The sequence below is a fragment of the Echeneis naucrates genome, chromosome 6 (assembly GCF_900963305.1).
Source record: "Echeneis naucrates chromosome 6, fEcheNa1.1, whole genome shotgun sequence".
Taxonomy (NCBI): Eukaryota; Metazoa; Chordata; class Actinopteri; order Carangiformes; family Echeneidae; genus Echeneis; species Echeneis naucrates.
The window spans coordinates 15,241,435-15,255,081 of record NC_042516.1 but is presented as its reverse complement, the minus strand read 5'-3'; the positions used below and the strand labels follow the sequence as shown (position 1 = coordinate 15,255,081).

Sequence of the window (13,647 nt, the reverse complement as noted above, 5' to 3'; positions counted from 1 at the left end):
CTTTGTGAAAAGGCAAAACCTCATTTCAATTTGAGGAGCAAGATCATCGTTGGTCAGATGGACAACATAAAATAACAACAGGCCTCTTTTATCATTGAAGTGTTTGAAGGTCTAGTGTCCTGGTTTTATATGGGTCATGAGAAAGCATTCTAGTGTCCTATGGCCTGTTTGCGGTCGTGATTTAGTTTCTCACTGTCTCTGTCCTCTTTCCCAGAAAGCTGGATGATATCTTTACATGCAACGGTACCTTGGCTGCCACACACCTGGGAAACCCCAAAAACTCACCTATAGCCAGAACACAGTGTGACAAAGAGCTGGACTGCACAAAAACATCACTTGACATTTACAGTCACATTTTAAAACAGCATCGGTGGAAAAAGGACTCTGTGGGTGAAAAACAAAAATCAGTGTAATGTATATATGTAAACCTTCTGAAAATTTGAAAGCAAATTTCATACGTCATTATTTAAAGCTGTGTCATTAACTGAATTAATAGATCACATAATCAGCAGAAAACGTAAAACTATTTTGACACTGAATTTATCACTCATACTTTTACCACTATTATTTTGTAGTGTAATAACAATTGTCACATTTATTAAAAATAAAAATGACTCAATTGCATCTATTTATCGTATGCTTCGTTTGTAGTGCCACATGAGGCACTGATAACTTTATTCAAATGATTCTCAGATTAAATACAGGACACTCGACTGTGCCCGCTGAAATGGGACCTGAAAATAAACAATGCGTGTGAGTAGAGATGACCTTGTGAATTAAAAACTGCTGTTTCACTGGTCCTAATTAGATGAGTGAAAAATCTTTAGGCCCCAATAAATGTTCAAAGTTCAAGTTCATTGTCGTCTGTATAAAATGAAATTTAAAATCTCTAAAGCTGCTCAATGAAACTGCCTCTTGAATTGGTAACAAAGAGTGTACCAGGCAGTGTGATATAAATTTACTTCACCAGTAAAGGAGGATAAATAAGATGAGGTGAGCTTCAGACCGACGCAGCCTCCTCTCACCCAGCAGGAATTCTGAAACACTTTTAGTCACACATTTGCCTTCTCCCTCATTGTAATCTGTGCATTGTTTCATCTGATGGCCCCTCTCTCTTCCTTTCTCTTGCACTCTGTTGTTCCCAGGCAGTAGTAACCTCCTCCTCCCCCCAGCCCTGCACCTTCTCACCCTCCTTCACTAACTAACACTCGCTCTCACTTGCTGGTCTGTTTGTACTCTTGCCTCTGATTTATTTTCTCTTTTTTCTCATCTGTGTCTTGCTCTGGAGGATTTGGTATGTAACGTCTACACTCTGGCTATGAAACAAAGCTGTGGCAGGTGGGTTTGCTGTACCCTGGCAGTCTCCACTCTCTCTCTCTCTCTCCCTCTCCCACTCTCTGCCTCTCTCTCTCTCTCTCTCTCTCTCTCTCTCGCTCTTTCTTTCACTCTCACACTTGTTCCTAATTTTTCTGTCCACTTTCATTCATTTCTGTGTATGGGCAAGTAGGGCTAACATGGGTCTTTTTATCCCATTAATGCTACTCTGCTTCCAGTGGACAGCTGCCTCTGCTGCTGGTAAGGCCTTCATTAACATAATAATCAACATCATACAGGACTTTCTTTTGCTTTGATTCTTGTGTGCTACATTGGTTGGGTGCTTCAGTCTGAGCTGTAGTAGTGAGGCAGTAGCAAAGTCCAGAAATAACAATCGGAGTTGAGCACTATTTGAGGACTATGGTTGTATTGTCTTTAAGAATTAACAACTTGTTTAGAATCACACTGGAGAGATATTACAAAGTCGTGGCTGGAGATTAGAAGTGATGAAAAGATGTTGCAGGATTAAATGAGAATGAAAAGGATGTGGGGACAACCTGAAGGATGAAAATTTTTCTTTTTTATTCTTTCAGAGGAAATTACTTGGACCTACACTGGTAAGTTCAAGATTATTCGTAGACCCCCTCCCCCCACCCATTGCTAAAGCAATATGAAGTAGGGTAAAAAGTGATTTAAAAAAAAGTGCAAAGAAAGACAAAGGCATAACACGATCTGTATCTGTATCATATGTACGTCAGATATAATGATGTTAACGAGGAGCAATATTCTGACTAAGTTCTCTAAAATAGGTGTAAATGTCTAAATGAAACCAAAAAGACTTCACTTTGACTTTACTGAGCATTTTATTAAACTTGTGTGGTTAAAAGATTATAATTGTCATATCCCCTCCCCGTATTGCCCACCCATTACCCCTGTTTTGCTCTCCTTCCCCCTCTGTATGTATTAGTTACAGTTCAACAAGCTGGCATGAGCACAGCAGTCACACGGAGATGATGAAGGGGTGGAAGAGATAGAGAGGAAGAAAGCAAGAAAAAGGCTTAGAGAGGGGCTGGAGGAGGGAGGCAGGTGCTCAGGGATGAAGCAGGAGAGAGAGGAGCGAGACTGGTGGACAGACAGAGGGAGATGGGACGGGATGAAGCAAAAGCATACTAGACGGTGCCCTGTATTGTTGCAGTGCACAAAAACCAATGTGTTTATTGTTCTGTGGATGCACACTGGCTGCCTTTGCCATGGACAATGACATTGTGGGAATGAATGGGGCACACTGACAACTGCTCTCTGCGTGTATTCAGGAGACCAACACCAATGTACAGTACATATTGAATTCACAGCAAACTGCAGAGGCTGTGTCTGGAGAAAGCTGGTACCTATATATTGTCTATTTAGGCATTTTCATAATCAAAACAGAGGCAAGTGCAGTGTGCACAACTCGTGGTGTAGAAGGTTCCAAGATGAGTGCTTGAATTTAGATGTATTATATATATTTGGACACTGTTTTTTGTTAGGAAGCAACTGTGATTAATCTTTAACTCATACAGTGCCTGAATGAGTCGGGGTGTGTTTGAGTGAGGCATGGTGAGTGACAATATCGTACAATGTTGCCACTAGAGTTGTTAGCAAAAGTGGAAAGTCAGTTTTGACTGTTTCACAGAGGCTTCTTTCCAGAGACGGAGTTAGGTAAAGTCATGGAGGGGAAGTCCGTCTCAGGCCCCATCACTGTGCACACCACGCTTTGACTTTGACTCTGTGTGTCCTGTTTCTGGTTGCATAAAGCGATGCCATGCTAGTAGAGGTAAGCAGGCGCACCAGGTCAGAATTTTCGGCCTCTGGTTACCGTGGAGACCTCCATGACGACCGCAGTGGGACTCACTTTTGGAGTCACGGTGAGGGGCTTTGCTCTGGAGAGGAGCGAGGGCCGGGGCGGGATGGGGGGTATTAGAAAAGTGAGGTAGAGGTAGCAGGCACTGGGATTGTTGTGGTATGTGCATACATCACTAATGTAAGCTCTCCTGCTGACTCTGTATGTGTTGTGAGAGGTCATTAAGGAAAAGCCTGTATTGTTTGAGACCGTATGAACTGTATTTATGTAGGTGAAGTGGATATGTTAGATTAAAATCACATTATCTCGATTAAAATGACCATTTCCCCAAACTTATTTTTTTTCCCCATAAACGTGCTCGTCATTAACCCCCTGGATACTTGTTCTTGCACACCTTTTCATGTGTAAAGTGTGTCAGTGGTCTACTCGTTTTCTAAAGCATTCCTCTATCTGCAATTGAAATTCAGATTCTTTGACTCACATGTCACTCTCTTTTTCATTCAGTCTCCTTTTTCTAACTTTCTTTTATTATGCAATTGGGGAGGCCAGTTTCTTTTTTACCCGGGCCTGATTCACTTTATCCCTCTCACTTAGCTTCTCAATATTTCTCTGTCCAACTTTTAATTAAGTTCTTAATTTCCATTGTTTCAGCTGTTGCATCACGCTGAAAGCAGTGCTAATTAATGTGAAAATATATTGCGATACCTTCTCAGCTCTTGACTTAGACGCTGCTTAGTATGTGCCCTCACATATTCTTCCTTGTTATTATTACTCCTGTGTGTTGCCTTGATGTCACTTTGTTATTATTTGGTGCTATATAAATAAACCTGATTTGATTTGATCATCTGGATTCAAAGAAACATTATCAAATGCTGAATTTATCATTCAGAAATTGAAGTTAGCATTTTGATTCCTCTCTGTAATCTCCTGCAGATTTTTAAGATACCTGAAAACCATATAAAACTGCAGTTAGTCGTTAATTCTCTATGTTAAGACCAGAAAAAATTGGTATCACCATGATTTTTCCTGGCTTGAAAATAAATAAATAAATAACATTTTATAGCTCTACAGTCAGTCAGTAATTTTCAAATTTAGGATATGGTAAGTCTGTTTGACTGTAGTTGTGGGAATTTTCATAAATAATAATTTTATGATAAAACAAGTTTATTTGTACAGAAACCAATTTTTATAATTTCTTCTGAATGCCAGTCGTTTTGAGAGATGATAGATTAGAGAGTAGATTTTCAGGCATTTAGTCGATTTCTTTGAGTGCAATAACAGGATTTAGCTGTGGGTAAATCATATTCATGCCATCTCGTATTTAGAAATATCAGTGCTCCTGCAGAGACCGGTGTTGTGAGACAAAATGCAGTTCGATAATATAGTTCTGAATGAAGAAGATTGCACCTCCTGACCGACTCAAAAGAGTTAGGTTGGCAGTAAGGACACAGCTGATATTAATGACTGGCCAGTGGGGTGTTTTTTTTAGCTATTGTGAATGGCTCAGTGCTTTTCTTTTTTTTTTTTTTTTTTTCTATGTTGGTAAAATAAAATTCATCGAAACTCAATCTGTGATGCTGCAAAACTAAAACATCAAGGTGTAATTGTCCTAATTAGGGAGTGACTCAGAGTCAGTGGCCTGTGTGATTGGGTGACATCATATTTCTCCTGTTTATTTTCCTGTCAAAGGCTTGGTGGGTCAGTCTGAGTGGTCCGAGTATTTCCCTGACTGTGCTGGTACATCTCAGTCCCCCGTTGATGTAGTAACCACTCAGACAAAGTACGACCCCAGTCTGATCCCTCTGACCCCGCTGGGCTACAGTCAACACGGCAACAAGCCCTTCACCCTGTACAATAACGGACACACAGGTAACTACAGCAGCTGAATTCCAGCTCCTAACATAACCCTGCAAGTATCCCAGCAGCTTTTTGGTTGATCTGCTCATACTGCACTGTCCTCAAACATGTTACCACCCACAGATAAATTACAGAGATTAGTTAAAATAAAAAATGCAACATTAGAAAGAAGACGTTGTGTTGCTGTTTTCTTCCATTCTTCCCCTCATCAGCTGTGATTGAGCTGCCGGAGTGGATGGGAATAGGGGGACTGCCCTGGCTATTTACAGCTGTACAAATGCACCTTCATTGGGGCAGCGGCGGCCCAAGTCACGGGGGCAGTGAACACACCATCAACGGACTGAGCGCAGATGCAGAGGTACAAAGAGCAGTGGTGTTCTGACAACATCAAGATCTTATGCTTCAAGAGTTTTTTTTTTTTTTTTTTTTTATGAAAACCCAGGAACGGCAACAAATTGCTACATGAACAGAAAATTCACTAACTATGATAATAAGCTGATCATTTGGGTAATTTTTCACTTAGTTCTAGCAACTATGTGATGATTTGAGTTTTTTCGCTAACCAGCTATTACAGTAAACTCAAGAATCAAATGGTTTAGATTGACAGGGAGAGCAAATAAATTTCTCCTCAGCAGGGTAAGTGGAGGGTTAGTTTGGTATTCGGAGAATATTTTGTCATGGTTTTTTATTGAGGAAAAATTCTGTTTAGCTTTAGTCATCCTTGTTTTTTGTGTGCTTCAGTATGAGCACCAGTTTAAGTTTACTGTGCAAAGACAGAAAAGCAACAGACAAGAAATATTTTGGACAGACTGTTGTTAAGTTAAATTTAAAATAAAGTAACCAAAGAAAGGAATAAATTAAGCAAGTAAGAATTTGATTGGCTATTTTAAGAGGTAGAAAAGTGTAGTGAGAACAGATGTACACTGTTCAGTTCCTGCCTGTCACCTTTCGGATATGAATGTATGCGAGCAGATTAAATAATAATATTGTGTGAGAATTAAGAAATACAAAGGAATATAGAAAAAACACAAACAAACACGGTGTGATCTCATTGTACAGTATGGTAATTTAATACGTTCTCATTTATATCAGTTTTTTTCTTGAGTCATTCTCAGTGTCTCTTCTCATTTAATTTCCTTCAATTTCTCCAATTTTTAACACTAACATTTTTAACACCGGCAACCCAGGCTGAGTCTCTCTTTCATGTCCTTCCCATCAGAGAGACTAAACTAGCTGTGCTCTCCCTCCATCCAGCTTCACGTGGTTCACTACAACTCTGAGCTCTACCCCAACATGTCTGCAGCAATGACTCAGAGAGATGGCCTCGCTGTTTTAGGAATTCTTATTGTGGTAATAAATATGATCTCACTTTTTTTATTTTAAGAAATGTAATGAACATACAAGACTGAGATTCGCTTTTCTAGACAGGTGAAGAGACAAACCCAGCGTTTAACAATATCCTCAACTACCTGAGCCGCATAAGACATGCAGGTAACAACAAGTATATGAAATCACACATTTTGTTCAGCTAGATATAATGTTTTAACAGGTTAGCAGTTCTCACAAATGTGTCATTTTCACTGCACATTTCCATTTAATTGTATTCAGGCTCCCATATTGAGCAGACATGATGATGCCTGGGTGGCTGATGGGTTACCAGTTAGCACTGTTGCTTCACAGCCTTTCGGGGCCTTTCTGGAATTTGCATGCTCTGTCTGTGCCTGTGTGGCTATCCTGGCTTCCTCCCACAGTCCAAACATATGCATTTTTACTTTAATTAGAGTCTCTAAATTGCCTGTAGACGTCAGTGTGACTGTGAATGCTTATTTGTCTTAGTATGTCTCTGTATGTTGGTCATTCATTAGACTGGCAACTGTCCAAGATGTACCCCAATGTCAGCTGGGATTGGCTCCAAAGCAGTTTAGATAACGGATGTATTGTTACAACTGTGTTTCAGAAAAAAAATCAGTAATCAGGTCTTCTTTCCTGCTACAACCAACTCTTTCTTACAATGTTTTGATGACATGAAGCAGTACAATGTATATAACAACTCACATATTCGCCCTTCTTTTTCTTCTGTCCACTGTCAGACCAGAAAGTCTCTATTCCAGCCTTTGACATCCAGTCCCTTCTCCCTAAGGACCTGGGACGCTACTATCGCTACAACGGCTCCCTAACAACACCCCCTTGCCATCAGAGTGTGATCTGGACTGTGTTTCATGAGAGGATTCAGATCTCTAAGGCACAGGTAAGATACAGACATAGCTCACAGATACATTAGTGTGTTAGTGGTAGTTATTGTAAACAAAACCAAACAAACAAACAAAAAAAAAAAATCCAACTCAAAAAAATCACTGGAGGTGTATGTGCTGATGATATTTACTTGTACAAATTTGTATGTTATCTGGAACTTTTTTTAATTGTATTTTACTTTTTTCTTTTTTAGGATTGGATTGCATTACATTACTTAAAGTTTTGTAAGGGTCTAAAAACACTGTGTTTTTACATGGTTAGATAAGTATAATGTATGATAAAAATGAAACCATTTATTACCAAAATTAGTAAAAATTAGCAGGCCCACAACTACATCCTTTGTGTATAAACTTCTTGTATTTCTGTGCGTTCAAGCTTGTATTATCTACTTATTTATTTTTGTTCTTTTTTTATTCCCTTTTTATGCCAAAAAATTGAAAAACTGGATGTTGATCGTCAGTTGATCTGGTTTTTTTTTTTTTTTAAGCTGTTCTTACCTTCTCGCTCCCCTTCAGCTACTAAAGATGGAGACAATACTTTACTCAAGTAAAGCTGATGACCCCGACAGGATGCTGCTGCAGGACAACTACCGAGCAACACAGCCACTCAACCACCGGATCATTTTTGCTTCCTTCTCTGCAGGTTAGACAGACAGCAAAAAAACCACCACCATTCATGTACAAAGCTGACACAAAATACAAGGACCAATCTGCTTTAACCCTACTTCAGTGTTTTGTCCTAACGTTTCTACTTGGCTGGATTATGCTGCCAGCCGGTTGCTCATAATGCAAAGCACAACAACCAGGCAGAGGGTGATCATGTAGAGCAAAGCTAGCAATTAGCACAGTCCACACAGGGAGTGACAAGTGGAATGTGGAGAAAAATGCGGGTATATTAAGGATTGCTGGTGAATTTCTCTGAGGGAGCCTAATGAAGGCAGGAGCAGAGCGAGAGACTGACAGAAAGAGAGGGAGGGTTGTGTTGGGGAATGGTGTTTGTTTGCGAGCTGATTAGAGAAAAGGATTTTCGAAAACTAAACACTGACTCCATTGTTATCTCATAACTCTAACTGAGAAAAAGGGAGAGAGAAAAAGACAGAAGTGAACAGGGGAGACAGAGTGGTAGACAAAGACAAAGGAGAAAGAATTTGTGTAAAGTGCTCATTGTAGTGAGTGACTGAACTGGAAGGCCTGTGATATCAGCACTGCTGTCAAAGACAGCAAGACTGACTAGACAACATTTCTAAATAGCTGAACAGCAATTTCTGCAGAGATAAACACACAAATCATTGTGTTGTGGACTGTGTGAAATAAAAATGCTTTTTATCTTTTATGCATTGTAGAATCAGGGAAGGAGCTGACTTCTGGTAAGACTATATTGCATGTTTCCTTGCTAATGTTAATGTGACTGATACTGAAACCAACCACATCTCTTCTTTGACTGGATCTAACTTGCTGTACGTTGCTCGTGCTTCTTTTTGTCTTCTTCTGCAGGAGAAGTCACAGCCATAGTGATAGGAGTGATGTGTGGATGTGTAGGTCTGGCAGTAATCATTCGTTTCATTGTGAAGACAATACGGTAAGTAATTTCTGCAGCATTGCAGTCTTTTCACTGGCCTGTCTGTCTTTCTGTTACCACTCCACCATTGGCCACAGGAGACTCTGACCACCAGTCTGTTGTGATTTGGTCTAACTGGTCAATCTGCAGGCACTGTGGGGAGAAAAAAAAAAATCTGTCTGTTCTCATCCTCTGTCTCTTATCCTTTCACAGATTTTTTAGGTTCCTCCATCGTGAAACAGGCGTGGTAAACAGGTGGCATACTTAAGCTCAGTACTGACAAAGATGCTCATCTTGCACAGTCTGTGCTGTTTCTGGCTTGTTTTTGTGCTTATGAGATACCCTAAAGCGTGGATCTGGGGTCAAAACTGTGATGAACAAAGAATTTTCAATGGCGAATTAGGAAACCAGGTGTATTTAGATTTTTATTCCATGAGGAAATACTGTAGTGTTTTTTTTTATTTTTTTAATGCATGAACCCTGGATGTTCACAGTCATTGTTGCATTCTGCAGGAACTTTCGAGACATTGGCTAAAATCTTGACACAAAGCGATTCACTGGGAGACTAATATATTGGTATTTCTGTAATGGAAAATTGGAGCACATACAGCTACAGTTTTTTTTTGTTTGTAATTTATATAAAGTTCAATCATAATATATATTGTTCACTAAAGAGCATTGACTTGAGTTTTTATTAACATATTCCAAAAATGTTAATTCTTTGTGTTGTAATGTTCGTTGAGGCTGCTACAGATAATAATTGAAAAAATAGGAACACACAGGTCTAATAAGTAAACACTTAAAATATACCTGTAGCTGATTATTTCCAAACTGTTTTCACAAACCGATGAAGTGAAGTACACTAGTACACTTCATTTGCACGAAATAGGGAATTTTACATATGTTTAACATTGGTGACCATAATAACCTTCAAGAAGAAACAGTTCCGATTAACTGTGCTCTGAATAGTAAAATATATCCATGCACTTTGAACTGCACTGTATTGACTGATGCACATGTGCAATCAGGGATCTTATTCAAGCATCAACAAGAAGCAAACAATCAGTTGATTGTAATGATGCGAAACACTGACAGCTTTTTAAAAGACGCTGTCAAAACAGTGTGAATGGTACGGGCCTTGACGCAGCAATTGTTTGCCTCTACTAAATGCACAATCCTCTTGTAAAGTTTCAACAGAAAAGTTTAAAACAGGCCTAGGATCAGCACTAAGGCTAATCTGACCCTCTGACCTCGGTAATGCTGTTACCCAATGCTCTGTTACCATTGTTTCTCATAATAACCAATTATTAATATGGTGCTTTTTCCTCACTGCGACTGATTTCACTTTTCCGCTGTTTTGATCAGAGGTTCCCAAAGTTTCTTTTAATGTTTGTTTCTGATTCATGACTCTAAAGATGAAAATTATAATTTTAAATATGCGATCTAGGGCTGAATTAGATTTGATCACTATTCTTGCACTGTTCCATCTTCAAATGTGATAACAGTGACACTGACCATTGTCTTTTCCTGGAGTACAAAGTAAAGAAGCCTTCAGGGCCCCTATATTCTCACCTTGGGAACCTCTGGTTTTCATGATGTCAATCAGCCTTGTGTGTTTATTTTGAAACGTCACCTCCTTCTAGCTAATGAGAGCGGAGGACAAAGAGGTTTTGAAATATTTGCACATTAACTCTCTCAAATCTAAAATTCAGTATCTTTTCTCTGTTTTTGGTTATGCGTTCTGTCTTTTGATCTTGTGACAGCTCTACCTCTAGCTGGGACGTCCTGCCCAGTAACCGGCCTGCTCCCATGCCAAGGTTACCCTTCAAAATTATGACCTTAAACCTCAAAACATTTGAGATCTCAGAATTAGATTCCTGAGCATATCATTGTTTTAACAAACCATTCAGTGTTTGTCATCTTAGGTTAAAGCCTAACACCTCTGTTAGAGTATTAGTGTCTAAAGAAATTCAACAGACTGTAAAGAAAATAACTTTTGCGCAATAGACTTATAGAGAAGCTTCACAGAATCGCCTGTGTCTTTAACATCTATCCATCTGTGCTTCTATTCCTTAACCTCCGTTCATCTACAGTATAACCCCCTGCTGTCTGTCTCTGGACGTGGATGTGATTTGTTTTATTGCCACAGTACCTTCCATAATGCTCTGGCAAGACTAGAGAGTCTTGATGCCTTTCACAGCGTCGTTCTTTGTTGGGTTTGTTTCCTCCAGGAGCAGCTGCCTCTCTAAAGCCAGACATTTTACTTTTGATGACAAAATGTTTCTCAGGCATTTTTGTGCTTTTCATATACTTTTTTTCACAATGTCCAGAGGTGGTACAGTTATCAATCCAAGCAAGCACATGCAGCAATCACATATCTGTTACAACATTAAAAGCTGCCAATGTATCCCCATGTGTGTGAAACATCAGCCAAGCATCTCAACACTGTACTGGATACTTGGCTGCTGAAGAAAACACACTAAAGTTTTAAAGATTTACTCTGATGGAGATGTCACTATCCAGAGAGCATTCTGGTTAAGTTCTCCTCCTCCCAGGTTGTTTTCATCTGACTCATTGCAGTAATCCATCCAATTATTGCCATGTTATCACTAATTTATTAATAATGTCATCACATGCTGCTTTTCTATCTCAAATATATGATTCTATTTTTTTGCGTAAATTTTCTTGTAGTGGACCACAAGTTCATTCTGTAAGCTAGAAGCTGAAACTCAGGACTTTGTTCTTGACAAAGACAGACCTCTGCTGGACAATAAAACAAACTACACCAACCCTGAGAAGTCTGTTGTTCAGCCAATTTTGCAGCATCCAGGGTGACTAAAATGAGAAATGACTCTTATATTTGATATTTCAGGGTGAAAGAGCCAGGGAAAGCAAAGGAGCAAAAACAAGACCTGGCCCTAAATTCTACCTCTGAGGCAGAAAAAAAAGAAGAGCCCTCACCGTCTCTTCAGACTGAACCCCAGTTGACAGCATAGACAGGCCTTGTTCAGACACTGAAACACTCTTTCCTTTCCTTGTGTCAATGATGTTATCACTGATCCATTGCTTCTCAGGAGACAGACAGCAAAAATATTCTCACAAATTGTTTTAAAAAGGAGCAAGAAAAACTATTTTATGTACAGCAAGAGAAGCATAAAAACTGAAGACAGGAGAAATCACCTGCTGCCCTGATCATATAACAGTTTTCAGTGTTTTTTCTTTTTTTTTTTACCCAAATTCAGAGATTGAGACTTGGTATCCAACATTTCTTTAGTTTGCACTTGAAGCATGTGGTGTAACTATGTAAATTTGCTGGCTCTGAGTTGCATGATTGCTCTTGCAATGGCTGGGATGCACAGTTTCTGTAAATACTTTGTAAAATATATATTCTTTTCTTTCTTTTTTTTTTACATTTGACTTTTATTTCATCTTCTACATTATGCCTTGAAACACAAACACATCTTACTGTATTAAATGTTATGGACTTGTTTATTGTTCAAGTAATATCAATGTAATCTTGGCATTAAAACACGACAAGCAATTTTATGATAAAAAAAACAAGAAACAAACATGTTTGGTTTGTATATACTGATGCTGTCCAAATGAATTGACTCTGAAATCACCTGATTATTTTGTCAATGGATGAATTATATTTACAGTGTTCATTATGTGATAAAAAAAATGTGCCATATTATCATTTGATTAATGTTTTTGCTTTGTATAAATTGGAAGCATGGGCACCGAATTAAAACACCTGCAAGTCCAAATTTGACACTGTCTGATTCTTTCTCCCCATCCTCTCAGAGTGGCAGTATCTGATCAGATTACATGTGAAAATCATCAACTCTTTCTTGGATAAGAATTGTTTTTTATAAGATACAAAATGTGCACTTTATTTTTAAGTAGCTCTAACAGCTCTAACTCTTTACAGGCTGGATTTCTGTATAATTTGGACTATAAAGTAGCTCCATATAGGTTCTAGATCCACACTATCTAAGTAATAAAGTGGAACATACAAAAACTGAGTCTGAAAATAAAATGTAATGATTCCTGCAACTTGATGCAGTCAACTGTGATGCAACAATGTGGCTCTGCTCTCTCTGCTGAAAGATGCGGGAAACACATTCAAATAATTCTCTTCTTATTGGCCTTAGTGACACAGACTCCTTCATACAATCTGTGATATAATCATCTCTGATCTTCTGATCAGGGGCGGCTTCTGAGGCTGGTAAATCTAATTAACTGTCTTGATGATATTGTGGCACTAATAATTATTATACATGAAGCAGACTGTAGCTGTACTAATACATAAGCCATGACAGCATGAATTAAAAATAAAAAAATCAATAATTTCTTATCAGATCCAAGGCTTTATTATCAACATGTTTAATGTTCAACCAGTGTTACTGTCATTTACAATGACAGTTATACGGTCTTTTTTAAAAGACCCCCTAACCCAAAAATTTGTTTTTTTTAATTACTAACATGACTATGTAGTGTTTGGATTCTGCTACAAGACATTTTAGCTGCGAAGTCTCTATTGTGCGCCATAATGAGCATTTTAGATTTGAAAATGCAGTTTCAAAACCAGATCTGAAAAAGTTGGATTCAGTTTTTCAGCTCCTCAGTTATATCCTAGTAACCAATTCCATGGATTTTCTTTCCCAGGTCATTTACATATTATATGCAAAGACTGGAATGCGGGAGCATGTAAAACATTGCTCTGTGTTTGGGTGTGGAGAGGCTGATCGTGATAGCAGCCTTCATCTTTTACCAAAGGATCATACTGCAGGAGAAATGGTTTCAGTTTATGATATGAATGATAA

General features: G+C 38.7%; 1 protein-coding gene across 1 annotated transcript; it reads left to right on the top strand.

Annotated features, from left to right (window-relative positions):
* Positions 1–1,514: 1,514 nt before the first annotated feature.
* Positions 1,515–11,817, top strand: ca14 (carbonic anhydrase XIV). Its single transcript, XM_029503779.1, has 13 exons — positions 1,515–1,575; positions 1,908–1,931; positions 4,844–5,023; positions 5,224–5,369; positions 6,266–6,361; positions 6,436–6,502; positions 7,102–7,259; positions 7,780–7,906; positions 8,607–8,630; positions 8,758–8,842; positions 9,035–9,076; positions 10,585–10,638; positions 11,694–11,817. Exons 1-13 carry the CDS (start codon positions 1,515–1,517, stop codon positions 11,815–11,817), a joined length of 1,188 nt encoding a protein of 395 aa, XP_029359639.1.
* Positions 11,818–13,647: the final 1,830 nt, after the last annotated feature.

Bases quoted from the DNA above. Each gene is read 5' to 3' on its own strand.
- ca14 (XM_029503779.1), top strand. From the start codon at position 1,515: ATGGGTCTTTTTATCCCATTAATGCTACTCTGCTTCCAGTGGACAGCT. The intron at 1,932-4,843 runs GTAAGTTCAAGA...TTCCTGTCAAAG, and splicing joins AATTACTTGGACCTACACTG to GCTTGGTGGGTCAGTCTGAG. The intron at 8,631-8,757 runs GTAAGACTATAT...CTTCTTCTGCAG, and splicing joins AGGGAAGGAGCTGACTTCTG to GAGAAGTCACAGCCATAGTG.